This window comes from Pleurodeles waltl, chromosome 12 (assembly GCF_031143425.1).
Source record: "Pleurodeles waltl isolate 20211129_DDA chromosome 12, aPleWal1.hap1.20221129, whole genome shotgun sequence".
Lineage (NCBI taxonomy): Eukaryota > Metazoa > Chordata > Amphibia > Caudata > Salamandridae > Pleurodeles > Pleurodeles waltl.
The window spans coordinates 223,344,348-223,359,301 of record NC_090451.1 but is presented as its reverse complement, the minus strand read 5'-3'; the positions used below and the strand labels follow the sequence as shown (position 1 = coordinate 223,359,301).

At 42.9% G+C, this 14,954-nt stretch overlaps 1 protein-coding gene across 6 annotated transcripts in view; it reads right to left on the bottom strand.

Annotated features, from left to right (window-relative positions):
• NFAT5 (nuclear factor of activated T cells 5) overlaps positions 1 to 14,954 on the bottom strand; it is a 643,105-nt gene that overhangs the window by 50,528 nt on the left and 577,623 nt on the right. For all 6 annotated transcript variants that reach the window (XM_069216876.1, XM_069216877.1, XM_069216880.1 and 3 more), the window contains one exon: positions 3,334 to 6,283. In XM_069216876.1, coding sequence (XP_069072977.1) covers positions 3,334 to 6,283 — 2,950 coding nt within the window. The remainder of the gene's footprint in view (positions 1 to 3,333; positions 6,284 to 14,954) is intronic.

The following is a 14,954-nucleotide window of genomic DNA, read 5'->3' as shown; positions in this document are numbered from 1 at the left end:
AAGGGGGTACCAATAGAGAGTGTGTGCAAGGACGAGTCAGTCGAGTTTGCAGTCGTGGAGAGCTCGTAGGTGTTTATAGGTGCACAGAGGCTTGTATGCTACAGGTTCTGGGAAATTTTGACGACGGAGAAAGATTCAAGCATGTAAAACTATGAAAGATCTAATACTGGAGAAACAATGTTTCTGTCTGGTGATCAGTAAAGTGGGTGAGTGCAAGCCTACTCCCACTTTGACTACCGTGAATGAATTCTACCAGCCGCCTCAACAGAAGAATACTTATAAGAGCAAGCGTATGCTAAAATAATTGAAATAAATACGCTGTAAAATGTGAATAGAAATCAGCGTAGTCTCCAATCAAACCAGCGTAGTAAGGAAGCGACAGGGCTTTGTATGCTGCTCACTACAGGAAGCTGTAAGAAGAGTGTAGTTCTAAAAGGAGAAGCAGGCTTTCCGTTGTGATGTGCTCTTGGATAGTCTGTTTCTTCACTGAGAAGGCACTGCACACATCTGTGTAGTTTGGGATAGGATGGGTCAGACAAAGGCTGATGCAGTACTCAATTTTCTTGCTGTGTGTTTAGCTTCTGTTGGCTGGTTCATTGAAGGTGTTGCTATAATTCCTTACTTTGATTGGGGTGCTCAGCTGTCAACATGTTGTTTAGAGGGACTTCAGTAGAGTGAGGTTATCACAAGTTTGGTGTTTCTATTTTCATTCCTGTCTGTGGATGGCACATTTATTCTCAGAGAGGTCTATGGAGTACAAGGGTGCTGAAGGTTTTAGCATGCACTTGGATGTTTTAGTTGGTGCATGGTGTTCACATAGTTATCCAGAAAATTGTTAGTCACTTAGAAGGATGTTGGTATCAGAGAGTTAGGAAGGACAGAAGGTAAGTTTGAGGGTTTGGTTGTTTACAGAGGAGTCTGAAAGATCTAAAGGTTTGTTCTCTTTTAGGTTAACCTCAGAATGCTGGGTGGATGGATGTAGCATATGGAGATGGGGCTAGCGAGTTGGCCATTTCGGCCCAGAACATTTTTGTCCAGAGCTATGTGTAGTTTGCATTGAATGTCGATGGAGTCAAGAAAACTAGTCCAAGGATATTGACTTTAGAGCATTGGTTGGATGAATGTCTGTTCCACAGTAAGGTTTTGATTTGTGTATTTTTATTTCTTTTGAACTTTGTTTGCCTGGGAGTTTGCATTCATGCAGAAGGTTTGTGTGGGCATGTAGGGTGGAAGAGCTTTTGAGAAGGTCTACGAATTCTTCAAAGTTACAGCTGGTCAGCCTGGAAATTTAAACCCTGTGGAACAGATGGCTTTTCTGTGAATTTTTCGATTTTTCCAATATTCTTATCAGAAAATTACTTGACCTTTATAACTCATTTTTATGCAGGGCTAAGGAGATTTTTTTAATTTTTTTTAGAAGTTTGAACTACACTCTTTGCCAAACTTGAAGACTGCGCGTACTGCATAAGAATCATAAGCCCACTTACTTTACTAATAGTGAGTGGAACATGTCTGATTTTTTTTTTTAACTGTAACATTAACATCTTTCAGCCAGAAACGTACTACAAATTATCATGTTTGTTAACAGTAGACCTCCTGAAAATGCAAGTATGCCCTCCAGCATTATATTAAAAGGATCTTTTCTGGAATACTCCCTGTGCTTTGTTCTCCTTAAACGGAAAAAGCCTTTGATAGAAAAAAAAAATGAAGCCTTACTGTGGCTGGTGTTCCAGATCTTGCTGTGGCGTAAAATTAGCCTCCGTGGTGCAGAGGGCAAGCTCTAGGAAGCCCTCTGAGCACAGCCGGCACTGTTCACGAGCAGTGGGCCCCTGCCCTGAGCATACCCAGTGTTTTCCCAGGAGGCTGGAAGGGTGGCGTCTTCTTATTCGGGGTCTGTTTTGTAGCAGTGGAGCAGTTTTAAAAGCGCTGCTGACTCCCTTATATTTCCAGCAGTTTTCAGGCAACAATAAAGGAGCAAAGATAACTCTGATGAGTAATCTACCTGCTGCAGAGGGATCAGAGTTTTGTGTAGTGGCAGTTTTGAATCATCTATGTAGCGCAGAGGCTTACTATGCCTGCTGCAGAGAACGTGTACTATGCATATCACAGAACAGTAATTTATGTGCAATGCTCAGTGGGATACTGCTGTTGTCACAGAGATCCGTTACTGTGCAGTCATAAGTTACAATCATAATCTAGCACAGTGAGCTATGAACAACCATCAAAGAGCTGCAAACAAACAGCATGGTACAGATTAGAAAGTTATGTGTTTTTCCCAGTATTTGATTATCAGAATTTTGCTAAAGAGGGTTTGTTTAGGTAGAAATACATTTTTATTAGTTAAGTCAACCATAACTACTGTGTTACGTTGTGAATCCTGAGTTTATGCTTCCCCAGACCAAGCACTCTTAAAAAATACTACCATTATGGATAACATGAATCAGACGCCTTGTAGTCAGTCCCCTTTGTCTTATGAAACATTTTTTATATACCGATTTACACACGTATGATTCATTGTCTCTGTATGTGTGTCTGCTGGTAAGAGAGGTTCTATAAAACAAATGAAATGCATGTGAGAGAGAGATTACAGAGAGAAATGAGAGTCACTGTTAGTTGGTGATGCCTATAAAGATTGCCATGACCTAGTGCACTGGCAAGATCATCATTTACTATGCTTTAAAACTAAATTGAATATATAATGGAAAATATGTTGTAGAATGTCCCTCTTTTGCCATTTCTCCCAGATTTTCTTAGAGAGAAAACCCCCAAGCCTCGTATAGTGGCCAGGCTTGCTGGCTATGCATCCTATGGGGCTGGACTCACAAACTTTGCTAGGGCTGCTATGGGTTCCGAGTCCGGGCCTGGACGGAGGTGCCTTCCATGTACCTTGCAGGAGGGTCCCCTCAAGTTTTGTTTTGTCACTGGGTTCAGGGAGGACCTGTCCTAGTAGTTTGGGAGGGACAGTTTCCACTGTAACAGGGTCAAGACTGACTTGCATAAGGCTGGGTACAATGAGGTGGCATGGTGTGTAAAATAACAATGGACTGGGATGTGGCCAGAGTAATTACCTGTGGCTGAGATTACTTCAAGCATTCCATCCATTACTTTTTTACATAGTTTAATTTTTCTAAGTTAACTTGGTGTACAATTAATGTTTTTTTTCTTGAAGTTACTGTGTCTAGATTCTGATCTATCATAAACATGCATACAATATTGACCGTCAGTGTCAGGATACTTCACAAACGCTATCAGAAATAATTGTAACATTTGTATTGCAAAATTAAAAATATTTACCTATGTATTTAAACAAACACCTTTAAAACTGGTACTTACTGTTCTGGATTCCAAAAAGGAACAGTCCTGAAGTCTGCTGTGATGAAGGAGGAGAGTTTTGCAGCTGGTTTAGCGCTCCACCTGCTGTGCTGTGGAACAGAGAAGCCTGTTGTTGTGAGGCAGATGTGCTTACTTGAATCCCTCCAAGGTTGTTTGCAGAAGTGAATAAAGATGACTGTTGTATCTCTTGCTGATTAATGCTATTTTGAAGAGCAGACATTGAAGCTGAAGTGATGAACAGTGTTACTTGCTGTTCTTGGGAGTTTGGAGTCCCTTGGACTATTTGAATCTGTTGGGCGTTGTGAAATATTGATGACTGCTGCTGCTCAGATTGTGATGAGGCAGAATTCTGAAGTGAAGAACATGAACTCTGACCTTCAAACTGCATCGGCTGCTCCTCCTGGTTCATAGATGGCCTGTTTTGAGAGTGAAAAACAGTCTGATTCTGTTGCTCCTGATTTGACATTAGACTTTGACTGGTGGTGTAAAGCATGTTCTGCTGTTGTTCCTGAGAAGACATTGTATTTTGATTGCTGAATACAATTCCTTGTTGCTGTTCTTGTGATACAGACGTGTTTGGAATACCAACAATTGAATGCTGGGACTGAAACATTGACCCTTGCTGGTTTGTGCTCATTGACATCTGTGACTGAAATAATTCCTGTTGCGACTCATGCTGAGACTGAAACATATCTTGCTGTAGCTGCTGCTGGGTCTGAAATAGATCCTGTTGTGGTTGTGACTGGGACTGAAACAAATCCTGTTGTGGCTGCGACGGAGACTGAAACAAATCCTGTTGTGGCTGCGACTGAGACTGAAACATATCCTGTTGTGGCTGCGACGGAGACTGAAACATATCCTGTTGTGGCTGCGGCTGGGACTGAAATAATTCTTGTGGGAGCTGCTGCTGGGACTGTAACATGTCTTGCTGGGGTGACTGATGGGCCTGAAACATATCTTGTGGGGGGTGTTGTTGAGACTGAAATACTTCTAGAGAGGGTTGCTGCTGGGAGTGAAACACGTCTTGTTGAGATTGCTGATGGGATTGAAAAACGTCTTGCTGAGGTTGTTGGTGGGACTGGAACACATCTTGCTGGGGTTGCTGATGGGACTGGAACATGTCTTGCTGGGGTTGCTGACGGACCTGAAATATGTCTTCCTGTGACTGCTGTGGAGACTGAAACATGCCCTGCTGGGTTTGCTGCTGGGGTTGAAACAAACTCTTTTGGGACTGGTGCTGGGACTGAAACATGTTCTGTTGTGGCTGCTGCTCCTGGGAAAGAGGGGTACCCTGCATATGTGACATTTGTGACTGCTGCTGGAAAGTACTCTGTTCTGCATTTGTAGCGACTTGGTGTGGATTGTGAGAATTCTGGTTGGTAAAGAATGAGACATTTTTATCTTGAGATGTGCCATTATTTGGCAGAGAGTTCAGTGAATTTTGGGAAATGAATAAGTGTGCAGACTGATGATCCGGTGAAGTTGATGTCCCTTGTAGCACAGTCATTGTATTTGGAGAATGGAAAAGTGGGGACTGCATCTGGTCTGGCGAGGAGACTGAATTCTGATGCTGCTCTATAGTATTAGGGTTGTGGAATATGGATCCTTGATTTTCCTGGGACATATTCTGAGCATCGCCAATAGATTTTGAAGGGTGAAAAAGTGGACTTTGGGAAATATTTGAAGTTTGCTGAATGAAGTTTCCAGACTGAAGTGTCACCATTTCACCAGACTGCTGAAAAATGCTTCCTGCCTGCTGCTGAGTTCCACTAGTCTGAACAGCCATCATCTCTGGAGATGAGAAAATGCTGACCGGAGGTTGGCTTTCGCCGCTGTGTTGCATCTGAACTATGGCGGCCTGAAATATATTACTTTGCATCTGTTTTGTCTTGCCAGGAGACTCATCACCATCTGCAGAATTAGAAGATTGAAAAATATTTGAGCTGGTGGTAGATGCATCCTGTTGAGCTGCCCCATTGCTTTCATTCCCAGAAACTGAGGGAGAAAACAAGTCACACTGCATGTGCAAGTCTTCACTAGGAGCCAGTCCACTCATGATGTGGGAGCTGGACCCATACACTGGGGACTGCTGAATGCTTCCAGTTGTTGAGCCAGATGCTGCAAACAGATCTGACTGCATTGGGCCCGTGGTCTGATGGATACTTTGTTGCATTCCCATCACTAGTGAAGATGAAGTGTCCATGGCTTGCTGCTGGTTAGATAAGGCGCTCTCAGTTTGTGAAATAACATTTTCAGACCTTCCAGGCAAGCTATCCGGTCTGGAATGGGTTGAAGTATCAGGTGAAGAAAACATCCCTGAACCGACAGTGCTCTGAATTTGATTGACCCGCTGAAAAATCTCCGGATTCATTTGCTCCGACACTGTCTTTGTGCTTTCACCACTACCCGGTCCAGAAAACAACACAGCCGAGAGTTTCTGCTGGGCCTCCAGGACCTGCTGAACCAAGTCCACATTTGCACTGCTAGTAGTGACTGGGCTAGAAGGGAAACTGCCTGTCTGCATCTGTTGTATAGTGTTCTGTAAATGGTTCACAACATTTGCTGGAGAGAACATATTGGAAGACATTTGTTGATGTAATGTCTGTGCTTGCTCTCCAAACGCCTGTTGCTGCTGGGACAGTTCAGCCATTTGTGTCAAATTAACTACTCCTGAATCGGTTTGTAGAACATCAGACTGTGTGTCTCTTCTTGGAAATTGTACAGTCGGCTGCAGCAATGATTCAGTGTTTTGACTGGGGACAGGGACTGAACGGAATTGGACTGAATGAGGGATGTCTTGCGTTTGGAGAGGACTCATGGTCTCCGGATTGTATCCTTTTGTTTGAATAGGAGTTTTTTCCCCATCAAGAAGAGAGACAGAAGATGAGAATGACCCACTGGTAGGCATGTTCGTAAGTTGTTTCGGAGGTGGCCCAACAACATTCGTAGTCTGAAAAAGAAACAAAAATCTATTAAATCATCTGAGTAATGTACAGTACTTAAAATATATTTGTTGGAAAATGCCAGGCATATACATTTTATACTACTGATTAAAAGGTTTAACAGGCCAGATATGAATACATTTCCTTTCACACATTTAAGACTGTTAAAAAGGCATACTGCTTATTTCAAATATAGCAGATTAAGACACAACAGCCATGAAAATGTTTTTACCTGTAACCATGGATCTTAAAGCACTGTTACCTTTAATTGATTCAAACATGCTAGGTTTTCAAAGGCAACATACTGCATGGGTGTTAGTGTATTCAATAGTGTTTTACATCATTAAAGAGCAAAGGTTTTATTTCTTTGTTAAGATTTGTTTAGGATTGCACACAATCTGAGCCATTTCGGAGTGACACTGAGAAGGACATGGATGACGGAGTATGAATTTAATTAAAATACAAGCAAAGAAGAACTGTAACTACATTTAACATTCTCTTCTACAGCACTAGACCTTTTTCACAGAATCATAAGCCTTTGGTCTCCTTGAGCTAGCCAGATGCTTCAGATGAAAATGGCCCACTTTTATTGCTGTTCTGACATCATCAAGACGTAAGTGGTTGATAAACCTGTGAAAGATGATCCTAACACACCCATAGCTTCAAAAGAAAAATGTTACTTACCCAGTCAACATCTGTTCATGGCATGTAGTGCTGTAGATTCACATGCTTTGCATAAGTCAGCCATTTGGTGTTGGGCTCGGAGTGTTGCAAGTTGTTTTTGTTCGAAGAATCATCTCAAGCCACGAGATTGAGTGACTCCTCCTCTCGGTGATACTGCACATGGGCATCGAGTCCTTTGTTAGATTGTTTTCCCGGCAGGTGGTGAGGTAAGGAGTATATATAGAGAATAAGTAAAAGAGATGTCCATGCAGTGCATATACATCTATACAATATTTATATAACAATGTCACTACAACAACCAAAGGCTTTCAGGGAGGAGGGAGGGTGCATGTGCATCTACAGCACTACATGCCACGAACAGATGTCTACTAGGTAAGTAATATTTTCTGTTCAATGGCATGTGTGGCTGTAGTTACACATGCTTTGCACAGACTGTAAAGCAGTCCCCTCCAAGTAACCAGTGGCTATCCTGTAGGAGTTGCAGTAGCTTGAAAAAGTGTCCTGAGCACCACTTGGCCAACATTAGCTTGTTGCCGTTCTAAAACATCTGCACAATAGTGTTTAGTAAATGTATATGATGTAGACCAAGTAGCAGCTTTACAAATGTATGCTATTGGAATGTTGCCTAAAAAGCCATAGAAGCTCCCCTTTTTCTTGTGGAATGTGCTCTGGGAGTATTAGGTAACTGCCTTTTGGCTTTAAGATAGCAAGTCTGAATACACTTGACTATCCATCTGGCTATGACAGTTTTTGAAATTGGATTGCCTTTATGAGGCATAGAAAATGCTGCAAAAAACTGTTTAGATTTCCTAAAGTTTTAGTCCTATCAATGTAATACATAAGAGCACTTTCAACATCTAGTGTGTGAAGGGCTCTCTCTGCAACTTGGTCTGGCTGTGGAAAAAAAGACAGGTAACTCGACTGATTTATGTGAAATGGTGAAGCTACTTTTGGAAGGAATTTAGGTTTTCTCTTAAGAACTACCCTATCTTTGTGTAACTGGAAGAATGGCTCTTCTAAAGTTAAAGGCTGTATTTCACTTAAGTCTTAGAGAAGCGATAGCTACTAAAAGGCTACCTTCCATTAAAGAAATTGCAAAGCACAGGAGTGCATAGGCTCAAAAGGTGGACCCATGAGCCTAGTAAGTACAACATTAAGATTCCATGATGGGACTCGGGGAACCCTGGATGGAATGACTATTTTGAGGCATTCCATGAAGACTATGATAACTGTAATCCAGAATAAAGAGATATGTTGTCTATTTTGGAGGTGAGCAGCTATAGCTGCTAAATGATGTGTAATAGATGAGTATGCCAGGTTTATCTTTTGTAAATGTAGGAGATAACATTGTCTTGAACTGAGGCTTTGAGTGGGTTTAGTGTGTAGGTTGACAGTAGGAGACAAAACCTTTCCATTTTGCATCGTAACACTGTCTAGTTGTAGGTTTACATGCCTCTCTAAGAATTCCAATACATTCTGAGAGAAGATATAAATAACCAAACTCTATGAATTCAGGAGCCACATCGCAAGTGTTTTGGGGTCTGGATGTCTGATTTGACCTTGCTCTTGAAGGTCCGGCCTGATGGGGAGTTTCTTGTGCAGGACTACAGACATATCTTGGAGATGACCCTGTGACTGAGACCACTGATGAGATAGACACTGCTGTAAGGGACACATGTGTAGCCTGGCATGGGGAACAATGGCAATGCAGGACGCCATCATCCCTAGTAACTGCATCATTGTGCTCACTGTTTGTGGTTTTCGTGTAGAATGGAGAGAAAAGTCTGAATTTGAGCTGGGCTTGGATGTGCCAACACTGACTGAGTATTGAGAACTGCCCCCAGATAGGGTTGTTTCTGTAGAGGTGGATTTGAGGATTTTGAGTGTGAATCCAAAGGCGTGGAGAAGGTCTACTGTGTGCTGAGTGTGACACTTACATTGTTGGATGGTACTGGCTTTGATGAGCCAGTCATCCAAGCAGGGGCAGACAAGGATGTGTTGTATTCTGAGATATGCTGCAAATACCCCTAGACATTCTGTGAAGACCCTGGGAGCATTCATGACCCAAATGGTAAAACTTTAAATTGATAAAGTTTCCCCGCAATGACAAATCTGAGGTATTTGCGGTGTGCTGGATGAACGGGAATTTGAAAGTAAGTGTCTTTCAGATCTAAAGCGGTCATGAAGTCGCCTTGCTGTAACAGGGGAATGATATCTTGGAGAGTAACTATATGGAAATGCTCTGAGAGAACGTATAGATTGAGTGTCCTGAGATCTAGAATCGGTCTTAGTGACCCATTTTTCTTGGGTTGAAGGAAGTATAGGGAATATACTCCTAACCCTTGTTGTGAGAGGGGAACTGGCTCCACAGCCCCTTTGAGGAGAAGAGATTGTACCTCTTTTTAAAAAAAAAAGTAAGATGGGCATTTGAAAGTTTGTGAGTGCGAGGGGGAATATTTGCTGGAGTGGAGATGAGTTCTAGGCAGAAACCACGTTGGATAATTGACAGAACCCACTGATCTGTGGTGATATTGCACCATTGTGGATAAAAATACAGTAGTCCTCCCTCTACTGGAGAGGTGTGAGCTGGCGAAAGGTGTAAGTAGTCACTGGCGTGTGTTAGACGCAGACCCTCTAGAGGTAGATGCCTTTCCTTTACCTTTATTATTTGTACCTCTGAAGGAACCTCTATTATGGTAATGGGTGCCTTGCTTGGTTTGGGAGGTGGAAGTCTCAGTAGATGATGATTTGAAGCCTCCCCTGACTTGTAGGCAATGAAACTTACTCGTTTGTGGTGAGTAGGGCCCTCATAGCCTTTGCTGTTTCAGAATCCTTTTTCAGCTTTTCCATGATGGTGTCAACCTCTTGACCAAACAAGTGTTCCCTGTCAATAGGCATGTTGAGAACTGCCTGCTGAATTTCTGACATGAAGTCTGAACATCTAAGCCAAGCATGCCTTCTAATAATAATACTGGTATTAACACCACATGCTGCTGTATCAGCTGCATCAGTGGCACAACTAATAGTTATTTGAAATAGTTTGGCCTTTAGAAACTATTTCCTGTCCCCTTTTGCAATGCTCCTCTGGGAGGTACTGGAGAAGAGCCTCCATCTCATCCCAGTGGGCCCTATCGTAATGTGGCAAAAGCGCCTGCAAATTTGTGATACACCAATGACTGGCAGCTTGTGAAGCCACTCTTTTCCCTGCTGAATCTAGTTTTCTGCTCTCTTTATTAGGGGAAGAAGCATCTCCCGTTGATTGGCTGCTAACACGTTTCCGTGCTGTGCTAACAACTATAGAGTCAGGAGGTATTTGTGGTCTAATAAATATAGGGTCTGTAGGTGCCGCCTTATATTTTTTATTGACCCTTGGGATAACAACTCTTGACCTAATAGGTTCTTTAAAAAAGTCTGTGGCATGCCTAAGCATACCTGGTAACATAGGCTTAAAACTGACTTTCTTAATGGGAGGTAGACAGTGTATCAAAGAGAAAATCCTGTTCAATAGGGTCAGTGTGCATTTGTATGTTGTGATATGCAGCTGCCCATGCAATGACCTGGTGATAGAAGTTGTATCCTCAGGAGGTGAAGGGAGTGCAGGGTATAAATCGGGGTCATTAGGTAATAAGGGATCTGGATTGTATGACTACCATGGGTCAAGATCTTGTTTAATGTCCCCTAAATCATTTCCCTGAGGTGGTGGTGAACCTTGCGGAGAAAACTGTGGCTCAACAATAGGTGGAAGAGAGTGTGGAGGAGTAGGAGGGAGTACAGGACAATGAGGTGGAGAAGGCTGAGGTTGAACTGGCTCCCTGTCCTTGGAGACCTTTTTAGGAGGAGGAGCAGTGTTCAAGGTCTTTTGAAAAGTGAGTCTCCTCTTTATTGGGACGGGGGAGAAGCAATTATTCTTCCTGTTCCCTTTTGGATGTGGAGCTGGTGCTGATGAGTCCATCATTTCGAGGATTGGCCCCACTGGTGAAGCTGTTTCTGAGAAATGGGTGGAGTCTCTGGAGGACCGAATCTTCAGTTTTGAAGTTTTTGGAACGGAAACATTGTGTCGGCTGGAAGTTGTCTGCTCTGAAGCGTATGTGAACGGCTTCTTACTCGGAGCCGAAACTCAGACCGAAGGGGCGACTCGATCCTGAGTGTGTGAGATGCTGCCGGAGGTCGATGCTGAAGACAACTTAGTACTGAGCCGGAAGGCGAGGCATCAAAATTTTACTTTCAGATCCGACCATTGCCCGAAGGCAGTGGTCGACGACGACCTGTTATTGGGGCTTCTTTGGAGTCTTTATAAGGGAAGTCGGGACTGATGTACTCAGGGGTTGCGCTGAGGTGAGAGGCTGACTTTTGATGTCAGATTCAGCATCTGACTCTGAATCTTCTATGGAGAAGGCCTCCTAATGAAAATATCAGGAGTGTCATCTGGTGTCTTTGGCGCCATTTCCAATTGATGAGCTTTTTGGTCCCGGAGGGTCTTTTTTGGATCGAAATACCTACAGGTGTTGCAGTTTTCTTCTTTTTGATCTGTGGACAAGCACAAGTTACACACCAGGTGTTCGTAGGTGTGTGTGAATTTCGAATGGTATTGAGGGCAAAACTGAAATGGAGTCTGTTCCATCAACCCTGCATATCCTGACACCACTTGGACTGTAGGCCCGAGTCAGCGCTGGCTCCCCGACATAGAACTTCACTACGAGTATGTTAGATTGTGAAAATGCGACTGAAATACAATAAGAAGAGTTTGAAACAGACCGAGCCGAGGAATACTGGAGAGAGAGGAAGACACGTCCAAACCAGGTGGCGGAGACAAAACACTCCAACAAAGGACTCTATGCCCAGGGATGTGGAATTCCTATCGCCCGACGCCCGGGACATCTTGTTTGGGGTCAAGGGCAACAAGTTTTTATGTTTACTTTGTCCTTGGGACAAGTGGGCCCAACCCTCTGCAGCACAAACCCTTTGGCTGCCTGTTTATAGAGAGTGGAACTCTCTGCAGTTGAGGTAATGTGTTTCCAAAGATAATGCTGTTCGAACTTGTATTTAAGGTTCATTAGTTGAAAGCCTTCATTATTAGGGTGAGTGCTGTAAATAAATGTTTTAAGGTCACACTTCACTACTGACGTTGGTTCCAGTACCAAAAAAAAAAAACGTGTATACACATGTTTGAAAAGTTTAGGCTATGAGGCTAATTATAATGCTCCCAGAATGCTCTCTGATTAGATGCAAATGAAGTGTCATTTAGTAAAATGTGTTGATGCATACTAGTATTTCCCAAAAATATTTCTAATGAAAAATCAGTGTAACCATTTTCAACACGATTATGGGAAGCATGAAAATAAACAAACACTGACAAAGCCAACTGATCTGACATATTATTATAAGTCTTTTAGTTTCAGCAATGCGTGTCTTGTTTTGACATGGCTTTTGTAACACTTTATTGTTGTGGGAGCTACCAGGCCCTCAACATTGTAACAAACACTGGCAAAAAAAAAACAAAAAGTTTTTGAACTCTAAAAGCACACGCTGCCACCAGTGGCATAACAAAGGCCCTGCAGACGCCCTCCAGGGGGCCCCTTCAGCACAGCACCTGCCCTGAGTGAGTCTGGAGAGGGGGCTCCTCCATGTTCTTTGCAAAGGGGCACCCTCCAGTTTCGTTACGTCACTGATTGCCACTGTAGTTCCTGACACTGAACAAAACTACTTTGTGCGCCAATATGATTCTTGTGGAAGAGCAGAATGCGATCGCTCACAGTAAAGCCAGCCGAAAGAGAGAAATAGAAATTTAATAAACACAAAATGTCTTTGTTAACACCAGACCTAATTAGGGACCAAGACCCACATGTAGGTAGCTTTTTGCATGTCGCAAACAGAGACTTTTGCTGTTTGCGACGTGCAAAAAGGACATCGCGATGCACAAACCCAGTTTTGCGATTCGGTAACCTGGTTACTGAATCGCAAAACGGGTTTGCGACTCGCAATTAGGAAGGGGTGTTCCCTTCCAAATTGTGATTCGCAGTGCAATGTAGGATTGTTTTGTGACCGCGAACGCGGGCGCAAACCAATCGCAGTTTGCACCCATTTCAAATGGGTGCTAACACTTTCGCAAAAGGGAAGGGGTCCCCATGGGTCCCCTTCCCCATTGTGAATGTCACTGTAAACATTTTTTCAGAGTAGGCAGTGGTCCTGCGGACCACTGCCTGCTCTGCTTTCGTTTTTCTAATGCATCTCGTTTTCCTTTAAGGAAAACAGGCTGCATTACAAAAAAACAAAAACTGCTTTATTGAAAAGCAGTCAGAGACATGGTGGTCTGCTGTCTCCAGCTGGCCACCATCCCTGTGAGGGCCGCCATTCGCAAGGGGGTCGCAAATTGCGACCCACCTCATGATTATTCATGAGGTGGGCATTTGCGAAGCCCTTGCGAATCACAGATGGTGTTAGGGACACCATCCTACATTCGGATTTGCGACTCGCAATTTGCGGGTCGCAAATCTGAACCTACCTACATCGGGCCCCAAATTCTTAAAGAAAGTCACAAAAATGCACCCATGGTATATGTCGTACCCCAATAAAATATTTGTGAACTGTATTTTAGCATTGGGTAAATACGATGTGTAGATTTGCTCATGTGAAAATCTATTGAGCATTTGCAAGTTCATTTTCCCTCCAGCCACTTTCTTCCCAACCCTGGAAGAAGTTCTAATTCTGCCATTGTCAGGAGTAAATGTCCAACCTTTCTTATTATGGGAAAATATTAGAGAGAAGCTGGTGAAAATCTTTAAAACATGCAGGTTAGTAGGTTTGCAGACTCAAAGGCATTCCAGCCCTGGAACTATTGCTTACTGCTTCCTCCAGCCCCAGTATACAGATCTGCAGAAAGGTGGCAAAATAAGGAAATTGCTACAGGAGGGATTGAAACTGCAAGTATTCAAGCCCTACTATGGTGGTAGCCCTGGCATAATCAGAGAGGCTATTATCAGAGCTCTTACATAATGAGATTGCTGCCATAATTTGTCGCCACACTACATGGCACCAAAGGGACAAGTAGATCTTTTTACAGGACAAGTAGATTTGAGAAGCAACCTGTCCCCTGGACAAGTAGATATTTTAATAAATTCCACACCCCTGATTATGCCCATGCACAGTATCACCGAGAGGAGAAGTCACTTGATCTCGTGACTTGAAAAGATTACTCGAACAAAAACAACTTGCAACACTCCGAGCTTAACACTAGATGGCGGACTTATGCAAAGCGTTTGTATTTGCAGCCACACATGCCATTGAACATTTAAGTTACAGGCACTCCTCGAAAGAGCATTGAAGACACTCTTTTGCCTCTAACTGAACGAACTTAAGCCTAGCAAAGGTACTTTCTGACTAGCTTACAACCAATTATTACACAGAACCAACAGGTGCCAAGACTTCCTTTTTCTTACAGTCCACTCAGCTATAAGAGATAGAAGGCTTCTTCTTACTGTGCTGTTGGAATTAATTTGCCATCTCCAGGTGAAACTGGTCATACAGCCACATAGGCTTTTCCAAAAACGTTATGCGCCATTGTCTGCAGTTGCTTTTGTCATATAGTGTTATGCCTCACATTGAATGTCTGTTAGTGGGGTGTACAATAAAGAAATTCCACAGCACAACATGGTCAACGTGTACATTTGAAAATGAACCTTAGCACAACTTGTAATGTACTGTGTAGATATTGTCATTTCTCTGTGTTGCTGCCCTAAACATGCCCTGTGCATTTAGTCATCTTACAAATGAGGTGGGGGATTCCTTATTTTGTAAGCCAATCATCACTTTATTTTAGATTTGATGTGCTTAAAACATCCTTCACAATAGGGAAGGAAAATAATAGTTAAACCGGAAGCATCTGTTCAGAGTGTGTAGTGTTGTAGATTCACATGATTACCATAACTTGTCATCTCTATTTGGGCTTGGACGCTTGCAAGTTGTTTTTGTTTGAATAAGTCTTTTGTGTCATAAGAT